Source organism: Camelina sativa, chromosome 13 (assembly GCF_000633955.1).
Source record: "Camelina sativa cultivar DH55 chromosome 13, Cs, whole genome shotgun sequence".
Taxonomy (NCBI): Eukaryota; Viridiplantae; Streptophyta; class Magnoliopsida; order Brassicales; family Brassicaceae; genus Camelina; species Camelina sativa.
Window position 1 is genome coordinate 18141585 of NC_025697.1, and position 11596 is coordinate 18153180.

Consider the following 11596-nt stretch of genomic DNA (forward strand, 5'->3'; position numbering starts at 1 on the left):
ATAAAATAAAGAAATTCAAAAGACAAGTTTCTCATACCAAAAAGGTCCAAACACACAAAAGTCACTTTAGACATAATGATGTGATGACTTTGTCTATTTTCTCAACCATCCAAAATGGCCGTGGGAATTGAGACCCCTTTTGACCTTACATCACATTCATCCACTATTTAATCCAACTCCATTCAATATGATTCTCGATTCAATTATTCCACTATTCGTTCCTTTTCTCCCTATTCGCATGCATCTCTGTCTTCTGACTTAGAACCAAACCTATCGGGGTTCCTATTTATCACATCGTAACTTTGGATTAAGTATCGAATTATATCATTTTCTCCATTAAAGATCACATTAGTGTGCAATATTATTTGGTATAGGATATATGAGCTGATATTCTTTCTTTTTTTTTTTTCTTTTTTTTTTGTGCAAAACGAGCTGATATATTCTTAAACCATTTATTAACTAGTTAAATAAGAAAAGAAGAAATGAGCCTGTCATTTGATTTGAGCCATTCTTTTAGAGAACACAAACTAAAAACTACTTTCAGATAACTTTGCCAATGTTTTTAAATACGCTAACAGGACATATATAAGACTAATTGCATAAAATGCATAGTAGTATAGTACATACTATATACACCTATATGATTTTGTTTTTCTTGGACAAACACCTATATGTGTATGTTACGTAGGAACTATCAACTATATATATGTTTACAAAAAAAATTATTAAAATATGCATATATAATCAATTGTTTGTGGTACGAAAAGACTATTCATAAAATTATAATTGATACTAGAGAAATGTCAAATTAGTAAAAACATTGAAATAATAGTCACAAACTTACTATTTTTTTTATTGAAAAGGTCCTTTACAAAGCAACCGTATACATGGCACCTAAATGTTTTATATGCGAAGTTTATATGCTAGAATGTGACTTGAGAGAGAAAATAGTGCGAGTGGATCTCACGCGCGGCGATTTTTTCTCTCCCAAACTTCTTTTTCTGACCACAATTTCGTGTACCGACGTTGGGTCCTCTGTCAATTCCGATGACGATGAGGACCCTACGGCTCATGATTCTTCATCTGCGACTCTGCATCTTCTCGGCGACACCATTGGATCAAGATCAAGGGGGTAGTGGAAGAGAGAAGCATCTGCGAGACTTTTATGGTAAGAGCTCTACCGGCGGTGTAGCGACGCATAGTGGAAGAAGGAGATTCACGGCGAGGAACGAGCGAAGAAGATAGTTAGATCTGGGGACTAGAGATTTTGGAAGTTACACGGGATCGGTTTCGATAGGGGAGGTAGTCTCCGATCCGGCGAAGCTAAGCCACCGTCGAAGGTCTCTTCATCTATTCCCTACTGTCTTTCTTCCTCACAACTGAGCAAGAAGCCTCCTCGACGGCGACGAGCTCGGTTCTCTTCCTCCTCCTCAACACGGCTCTACAGTGGCGAGATGGAAACGGATTTTGGATCACCATCTCTGTTCGGCTAGCGTCATCCAGGCTTACCGGAGGTCCTGTTCCGGTAAGTATCCGTAGATCTGTTGGACGGCGGCTACAACGTATTCTATGTTTGTAGATTAGGGTTTTCAGCGATCGGTTTAGTTCGGTTTGTGAACCCGGTCGGTTTTGTATCCCAATGGTTTAATTCGGTTTGATGTATATGGGTCGGACTTTTAAGGGATTTTGTATGGACCTAATCCGAAAATAGCCCATTAAACATATTTTTTTTAATTAAATACCCTTTAACAAAAAAAAAGAAAAAAATCTATATGCTACTGCTACTCCTTCAACATCATATGTACGAGTTTTCACGATACATCCTGTATATACATACCATATGTATGATGACGATACATACCTTTAGAAAATTTCTTGTCTATACAAACATGAACTTAATTATTGGATATGACGTAATCGGAAAACTCTAGGTGAAGAGAGAGCTAATCCTCGATTGAGTTTGCGAATGATAAACTCGAAAGATAAAATTGCGGAGTCCACAAGAAAAAATATGAAATTCACTAGAAAGATGAAAAAAAACTTAAATTATTTTTTCTAGGTCACAACAACCAAAATTGTTTTAATAATAAAACAAGACCCTAAACATAAACATAATTCTGGTATAAAAAGAAAAACTAATAAAAATAATCATAAGATTTTTTTTTTTTTTTTGAAAAAGATATACTCATAAAATTAAGCCCATGTTTACATCTCCCAAGGCTAAATCAATCAGGTACACTGTCGTGCATATATGCCATTACCAAAAAGGCCATCATGTCGATGGAAACGAGTAGGACCTGGTTTTGGGCAAGATTCCAAATGCCACTTCCCCGAGAAAGTCTTCAAAAAGAACAGAAACATCGACCAATGAGAAGACATGAGTCACACATAAGACATATATGCAAACATCTACTCAAGATTGATGTGTCCAAATTATTGAGTCTATATAATTCAACTAATCTTTTTGAGTTTTCAAAGTAAACAGCTTCCTGATCTCTACTTATTTGTCAAGAATAGAGTTTGGCAAACGAAGAATCATTTCAACTGTTGATCGATGAGAATGAGATATAGGTAGTGACTAAGACTAACCTTGGAATGAAGCAAAATGAATATCTCAATTTCGAAAACCAAAAGCTAGAATAAGAGGTTCAAGATGTAGGAGCAACAAATTTGAAATCTAATCATCTAAAGGAAAAAAATGACAGACGCAACTAATTAATAAACAAATTTGCATAAATTTTGTGTGTTTTAATCCGAGTTTCAGATTATTCGTTTTTTTTTGTATTTTTCATTTTCTGATTGATATCATTCCAAGTAAAACCTAATAAATAGTGTGCAATTTTGTGCATGGTTTGATACGTTCAGGCTTTAGTTTGTACTCGTATGTTAATCAAACATATTCTTAATTTTCTAATATATTTATTTTAATTATTTTTCGGATTCAAATTTGATTTTCTGAATTGAGATAAAACATTTTCATTTAAAGTTTTAAACCATATTAAGATATAGTTTGGTTTTAAGACTGGTTTGGATCTGATCATATTTGTCTGGATTAATCTCCCTAAACACTAGTATAATCTTGAAAATAGTGTTTCACAGAAAACTGAAACTCTTTTAAAACAAGCCCATAGCTCATTTTCAAAGAAAAAAAGTTCATAATTGTGTCTTGGGTTTTCTCTTCCTTTAAACTTAATATCAAAACTTAAGGTATTATATTATATAGTTATTTCTCCGTAGGCCTTCGATTGTTACGTTACTGTATCTTGAAGAAATTGGGATCAGAGCTTTAAAAATCACACTACAAGTCACATAAACTTTGCTTTTATCTTTACAGTGTCATGCTTCTGCTTAAAGCTTGACTTTACATTACATTGACATGAAGAAAAGGTACCTTTCTCTCTAAGATTAACAAACAAAAACAACGGATCAAAAAACACATTTCCTAGGAAATGTCGACAAAATGATAATTACACGAAAATGTTATTTTGCTGTTATTCACATAAACAAAACAGAGTATTTCACACCAACTGTACAATGTCGCAGCCCGATCACGCGCAAAATCTCAGCTACATTCGAAAACATTGGATACACATAACTCACTCAAACTCCTTTACCACAACCGAGGAAACTCAAAGATGGGATCTTCTGTACAAGTGTTTCCGCTACTTGAGCAGCAGAAGGTCTTAAAGATGGTGGACTACCGATACAGAGCGCAGCAACACTGAGCATTGTCTTTAACTCATCGATATCAACACTGTCCCTTGACAACCTCGGGTCCAAGAACTGTCTCACTTTGTCCTCAGCGATGTCTACACTCGAATCAAGAACCTCACGGATCAGTGGAGCGGCTATATGCACTAGCATCTCACCTCTCTCAGCGGAAAACGCTTCTTTCCCTGAAACCAACTCAAGAACTACAACACCAAAACCATATATATCCATCTTCTTTGAAGCAATCCCGGTTTTTAAGTAGTGAGGATCAGTATAACCTGGTGATCCAACCATTCTCACTTGTCTGGACCTAGTTGACATCGTAGGAGGCTGAACCATGGAAGAGAATCCGACTTTAGCTGATCCAAAATCGCAAAGCTTACAATCAAAGTTTTTGTCTAGGAGCACATTGGATGATTTGATGTCCCCGTGCACAATCTGCGGAGTACATTCTTCGTGAATGTGTACAATAGCTTGAACTAACTGAAACGCAATGGCGGTACGGTTCCTCCATGGCAAGACTTGCTTGCTGCTGCTATGTAACTTCTCTTGTAGATTCCCTTGAGGAAGATACTCAAGAAGAAGCGCACCAGTTTCCTCTGAGATACAAAGACGAAGACCATCAGTTCATAAGCAAATATGTCAAACCCACTTGCTAAAACATATAAAGATCAAGACTTTGATACTAAGAGAGATCTAAAGCACCAAACTTTGTAGAGTCAAGGCATTACTCTATGAGATTTTAGAAGCAGTACCTGAATCGTCGAAATAGCCGAGAAGCTTGACAATGTTAGGATGTTGAAGACGGAGCAAGATATCAAGCTCGAGTCTAAAGACCTGGTAAAGACGGTGGCTACTAACGTGAACCTTGAGAGCCGCTTTGTCAGAGCCAGAGAAGCGAGCCATGTAGATACTGCTATAGCCACCAGAACCAATCAATCTAGAGAAATTAGAAGTGAGGGTTTCCACATCATCCCAGCTGCTGTAACAGGTCACACCAGATCCTTTGCTTGTGGGTTTTTCGGTGGTCGTCGTGGTTACATCAAAGCGAATACAGTTCAAGAAACAAGCCATTAAAAACAGAGCAAAACAGAGCAAAACAGAGTAAAACAGAGAAAGATCGAGTCTTTATTTTGCTTTAAGGGTTTAGATTAGTAGAAGAAGATGGGTTTAGTTAAGGGTTTTGTAAATTGTAACTACAGACAGAAGAAGAACAAGGGGATCTAAGAAAGTTATGGATCTGGAGACAATGAGATTGTTGGAATTTGTAAAGAAAGAAGAAGGAAAAGGTGTGGACTTTGGGATTGGGAGGGAGGCAGAGTTTGACCGATTAAAATTAATAAGTCTGCCATTTTCGATGTTGAATGAAACCTTCCTCTGAAGTAGCTAACCTCTCTGACGTTCTAACTACTACTCTTCTTCCAACTTTTGTTTCATTACTTTTTGGGGTTAAGCAAAACATTTAACACATTTTTCTTTTCCTTTTTGGACATTCGTTATTAGAATGTTTGAAAATAGTTAAATATTTAAGGACAAATGCATTTGCCCAAAAAAAATCCAAAAAAAAAAAAAAAGGACAAAAATTTAACGATTAGGTCTTGCCTTTCAAATATAACTTCTATTAACTATTGTACACTTTTACTTTGAAATCTCCATACTAATACAAGGGAAGTTCATTAACATGTTTTTATCATTTATCAAAAATTAGATCAAATTGCAATTACAAATAAAAGTTTTAATTTACCATATTACATCATTTTTTAAACTAATCAAATTAAACAAAATTAGATGTATACCTAACTTACCATATTAATTTATTACAAATCCTTATATTTTACCTCTCATTTTTTCTTGATTCTATTTTGTGAAACAAAAAAAATCATCACATCGTCCATATAATAAAAAGTGATTTTCCCCGCACACCATTTGAATTTTTTTTAAATGAGTATAAATTGTTCAAGCTATGAAAAAATAGTATTGCGCTAAAAATTCAACATTCAATATGAATTAAAGAGGAGTGGTAGTTTAAATTCAGTTATAAAAAACAAGTTAATAGATACATGATAATTTTTGAAGAGTACGAATATTTATCAACATCAAAATATGAATATTTATATTTGGTTTTATCCACTCTTTTAAATGGAAGCATAATTATATAAGATAAACATTTAAATATTTTAACTTGACGATATTTTTTTTAAAAGAATATGATAAAGATTTACGTCATCAAAAATTTTAAATAATATATTTGATTTAAAAGAATAAATATATTTAAAATAGCTTACTTGATAAAAAAAATTAAAATTTTGTAATAAATAATTTGCTTGAAAAAGGAAAGTAAACTCATAGGATCAAGTAAAATAAGTTTATCCCACATATTTTGCAATATGTAAACTCATAGGATCAATTAAACTTATAGGATGGTTTAAATAAGTTTTGGTACCTCCAAATGTTTGCAATATCAATAAAAAAAACTTTATCATTTATCCCACATATTTGCAATTCTATTATGACATATATTCAATTGTAATTAATATTTAAAATTGTAGAATCATCTCAATCCACATATTCCCAATTTTTATGTACAAAATAATCTAATTAACATATATCTAGAATAGTACCGCTGACTGACGAAAGAATTCTTTGTTTTTTTTATTTATAATTAGATTTCGACTAACATCAAGTGAATCCCGAATGCCAAAACAATACAAAACGTCAAAATCTAACAAATAACAACTGTAATGTCTAATGCTTGAAAGTGCCGTAATGTACTTTATATCTTCTTTTTTTTTCTTAACTAGATTTAATTAAGCAGTACAAAACTATTAAGAAATTGTTTGAAAATGTCCTAAGCAGTATAAAACTATTAAGAAATCGTAAAGTCTTTGTAACTAGAATTAACCAAACAATTCAAATGTTCATAAAGAAATAAAAAATTTCATTAGATATTTTAACTTTTTATAAAATGTTTTTCTAACTTTTTTTCCCCCCTCTATGTCTACAAACAAAGCTCTTAAAGGCTTTTCACGTATGTATGAAAAAGTGGCAACCGTTTTCATCCATGGTGCTAAAGGTTCATACATGTTTACTGTTTAGTGTGCTTGACGATACGAGATCTGCAACTTATGTTTTATGTGTACAACATCATTCTTTAAAAATTTCAGTCACACTCAAGTATGATAATTCATTGTTTAGAATTAAATTAAAATCATAAAATTTATACGATTTGACATTAATCTAGTAAACATTACCACATATATTGAGTCAACTCATTCTTAAAGCACATAAACCATTTTTATTAAAGCCAAATTTAAATGTCATTATGTTGAGGCCACATTTGAAAAAATTATGCTAATTATTAGCATTTTTCTATTTCGTTCTCAGGTTCGAAACCGAGCTTTGGTTCGAATTGGCTTCATATATATTTGATCCACATTATTCCTTACACTTTATTGTATTGTTTTTGCTTGCCGCTTTCTATTTTTTTACCAAAGTTATAAAATATAGATCTAGATATCTATATATCATAACTATTTTTACTAAAGTAACCATATTTTTGGTAAATATAGATTTACCAAATATAGATCTACATATCTATATATAAGTTTCAAAAATCAACACAGTAAAAAAAAATTTAAATTTTTGAAAACCTTCTAAATTAAATCTTATAGTAGTAAGTAGTAACCATATTTTTAAAAAATTATTCAGTCAGAGAAAAATCAATATCCCGATAGTTTCCATTTCTTTTTTGTAATATACGGATTTAATTCTCTTGTGTCCCTATACCAGAAATTCTTTTCTGCACTACCGCCACTTATTCTCACTACCCCTTTTTTAATGAAAGGACGAAACTACTCCTCTAACAATTTTTAAAAGAAAATTGAATATCCTAGTTGTACCTACCAGTCTCGCGTGCGCATGGAGCTCGCAAACACTGAGCTACTGTGTTTTTCGTTGAACACTAACTGGTTTAATTATATTTAACCTTTAACAACCTTCATTAAGGGTAATATTGTCTTTTTAACATTGAGGGGTTTTTGAGAAATTGTTTTGATGAAAATAGAAATATGAGATTTTAGTAATATACATATTTTGGCTCCACTATTTTGGCTCCACTAGTTCGTTTCCTTTCAAAAATACTATTTCGGCTCCACTATTTAATAATAGGGAAAATAGCACCCAGACCCACTTTGGTGTTGAGTTCTTTCAGGAAAACCTACTTTCAAAACTCCCTATACTTTGTCAAGTTTAATGCTTATGTGTCCATGTCCCTTTTACATTTTTGTCCTCATACAAATAGAAGATAAGTGGTAAGTAAAAACTTACCTTACTTTATGTTGCTTTATTCTCCACCGTTGGATTGTTTGCTGCTTATTAGATTGGAAGATGGAAGATTGTTTGTGGATAAGAAACATAAGTTGAAGGTAGGGTTTTTGTCCTCGTGAACGAGACATGGCTGCGCAGGTAGGGTTTTTAAGGTTTTGTGGATAGGGTCGTATAAATTCAACTTTGTATGTCGTTCGTGGATGGCTGTGATATTAAGCTGTGATTTTTAATGCAGGGTAAAGATCTTCGTTGCTGTGTGGTAATATCCGGTAGCTGGAGCTGTTCTGAGGACAGTGTTTGGGGATTCAAAGTTGACAATAAACTTTTGTCGCGTGTTGTTCCATTGTCTGCCACCACAACGTTAGGAGAGTTAGAAGTTTCGGTTGTTGGGGAATTCATTTTGGTGGAGAAGAAGGCAAATGTTACAAACGTTGGTGGAGCTCCATTAACCAACGTTTAGGTCTTGCGTATTATATTGACATGCCTAGGCAGAATCGTGGGTTGAATTTGTTTGTAACATTTGAGGATGTTAAGAAGAGAGGAATGACCGACAATGCTGAGGATTCCTATTGGAGAGAGGAAAGTCACACAAAAACGTAGTTCGGGGTCTTCTGGTGCACTTAGTAATAGCGGTAGTGAAGAAGGGTTTTTAGGAGAAGCATCAACAACAGGTTCGAAGACATTGGTTTTTGAGACAACCCAGGTGGATGAAGAATATATGGCTGGGTTGGCAGAAATTGAGGGGAAGATAAAGGGCAGTAATGGTGAACAAGTTGGAATTGGTCGTGGCTTGACAATTACACAATTAGGTTGTGTGGAAGAATGTGTCGGAATGGAAGATAGTTTTGAAGATGTAGAGGAGGAAGAAGATTCTGTAGTGACAGATGTAGCTGTGACCTCAAGAAGCTATGATAAAGAGTTTTTGGGGAATTTCATTGGCGATCAGTTTGGTCGGGTGAACGTGGTGGAGGTTATGTGTAACACAAACTCCTGTTTTGATCACACTGTGTTAGTTAATGGAGCTGTTCCTTTCAAATAGGAGAGTAAAGTGAGGACAAGTGGTGGGTTGGAACAGGTCAGAAATGTTGATGGTGACTATGTTGATATAACCACGTGGTCAAACGATCGTGGACAGGTCCCTGGTTCTGCAGTGGATGGTCGCAAGCTAGAAGATATAGATGACGAGGAGTTTGATATTCCTCCTTTGTTTGACGACACAGAGTATGTTAGGGAAGAAATACCAGATCTGGATTTTGAGGATGATGGGAAAAGTATCTATAAGGGTAAGGTGTTTGCAAACAAAGAGGATTACCAAATAGCTTTAGCTATATACGCCATCAAGAACATGTTTCATTTCACGCAGACGACGACCAAGAGAGAGTCGTTTGTTGTTAGTTGTTCTGGGGAGAGGTGTGACTGGAGGGTACTAGCTTGTGAAATGAAGGAATCATGCTACTATGTGATCAGAAAAGCTAATCTAGAACACACATGCCCAATAGAGACGAGGAACAAGTACCTAAAGAAAGCAACCTCGAGGGTGATTGCAGCCGTGTAAAAAGCGAAGTACAGTGATCCTACTAAAGGACCGCCTCCTTTGGATCTCCAGCAGATGGTATTAGAAGAATTGAGGGTGGATGCGTCGTACAGCAAATGTTGGAGGGCGAAGGGGAAGGCTTTGTAGGGAATATTTGGTTCTGATGATGAATCTTACGAGGATCTTCCTTGTTTTCTCCATGTTCTAAAAGAAGCGAACCCTGGTACTATAATCGATATTAAAACTGAAGTGGTTGAAGATGGCAGAGAAAGGTTTCTGTATATGTTTTTGGCTTTTGGGACTTCCATAGAAGGTTTTAAGAAGCTTAGGCATGTGATTGTTGTGGATGAGACTCATCTGAATGGGAAGTATAGTGGAGTTCTTTTGACAACAAGTGGACAAGATGCTAATTTCCAGGTTTTTCTGCTTGCTTTTGCTGTTGTGGACAGTGAGAACGACGACGCTTGGACGTGGTTTTTTGAGAAATTAGAACGAATCATTGCGGATAGTAAGAGCTTGACCATAATTTCAGATAGGTGCAGCTCAATATACATAGCCAAGAAAAGGGTGTTCCCTTTGTCACCTCATGGATCTTGCATAGTACATCTAGCCAGGAATGTTAATGCGAAGTTTCATAGTAAAGGACTTGCAAAACTTGTGACGAATGCAGCGTTTGCCTATAAGGTAACTGGTTACCAAGAAATTTATTGACAAATCAAAGCCAAAAACGCCAACTGTGCCGCTTATCTGGATAAAATTGGAGCAGCTCATTGGAGTAGGGCTTATTTCCAAGGGAACCGTTACAATTTGATGACCTCCAACATTGTAGAGTCTCTGAAAAATGTGTTAGGAAAGGGGAGAGGCTGTCATATTGTTGAACTACTCAAGTACATTCGTGCGATGTAAAGTAGGTTGTTTAGTGCGAGACGCAAGAAAGCTGGCAAGCATAGAGGGTTGACTACGCCGGAGGTTGATAAACATATGCAGAAGAACGTGGTTGGTGTTTGTGGTAGCAAAGTTGGCAGTATATCTAGTTGGAGTTATGAAGTGGTGGGTTTACTTAACGGAAAGCACCATGTTTTGCTTGATATGAAGCAGTGTTCCTGTAAGCAGTACGATAGGCTGAAAATACCATGCGGGCATGCATTGCTAGCAGCTAATACACAAGGCATCCCTTATGGGACTTTGGTGGGTGACTGTTACAAGACAGAAACATGGAGAGGGACTTACGAAGGGATAATTATTCCTGAAGTGAGTGACGTTGATATTCCTGTTGAAATCAAGAACCGTGTTTTATACCCTCCTAAGGCTCGACGACCAGCTGGCCGTCCAAAAGAGAGTAGGATTCCTTCTGTTGGAGAGTTTCGTGTAAGTGGACTCAATGTGTGTAGTCGTTTGTTATGTTTCGTGGTAGTGTACACAGATTAATCGTAACCATTTAATTCTAATGTGTTATGTTGTTTGCAGAAAAATGGGGTCGTGAAAACTAAAGTGAATCGTTGTGGTAGGTGCAAACTGACGAGACACAATCAAACAAGTTGTTCGAACCCATTGCCATAATGATGACTTTAGACAGTTGGATGGTAGTGTCGGAGAACACTTATTTTGGGTTTCCTGGCGTGAAGTTAACCGGTTTAGGAACGGATAGTATTCAACTAGGTGTGTCCTGATTTGCTGGTTTTTGTGGATGTAATTGGGAACACTATTGCTTACATTTCTACTTACAAAGTAACTAGGTATCCATTGCTGCTTGTTTTTGTGGATATGGTTATTTTTTTTTGGTCTAATAGTTAACGACTATTGGAAACAATGCTACTGAAATATAGTCGAGATGAACGGTTTTGTTTGTTGAACTCTATTGAAATGTAATCGAGTTGAAAGGTTAGTTACCACGTGGTTGGTTTGTTATGGTTTGATGTTGAACTGAAAGTAATATTATATTAGGGTAGGTGAAGATAAAATTGTGAGTTCTATCCACAAAATGTAATCAATATGGATATCGATACCAACTATGTTGTATCCACA

At 35.4% G+C, this 11596-nt stretch overlaps 1 protein-coding gene across 1 annotated transcript; it reads right to left on the reverse strand.

Moving 5' to 3' along the window:
* Positions 3501 to 5167, reverse strand: LOC104737040 (probable receptor-like protein kinase At4g10390). The gene is made up of 2 exons (XM_010457135.2): positions 4467 to 5167; positions 3501 to 4310 (listed from the first exon to the last, which is right to left on the reverse strand). Exons 1-2 carry the CDS (start codon positions 4783 to 4785, stop codon positions 3601 to 3603), a joined length of 1029 nt encoding a protein of 342 aa, XP_010455437.1. The 5' UTR covers positions 4786 to 5167; the 3' UTR covers positions 3501 to 3600.

What these genes read in the sequence shown, in the direction of transcription:
- LOC104737040 (XM_010457135.2), bottom strand. Translation starts at nt 4,785, where the DNA reads ATGGCTTGTTTCTTGAACTGTATTCGCTTTGATGTAACCACGACGACC. An exon ending in CGGCTATTTCGACGATTCAG is followed by an intron (nt 4,311 to 4,466) that starts GTACTGCTTCTA and finishes TTTGTATCTCAG; the next exon opens with AGGAAACTGGTGCGCTTCTT.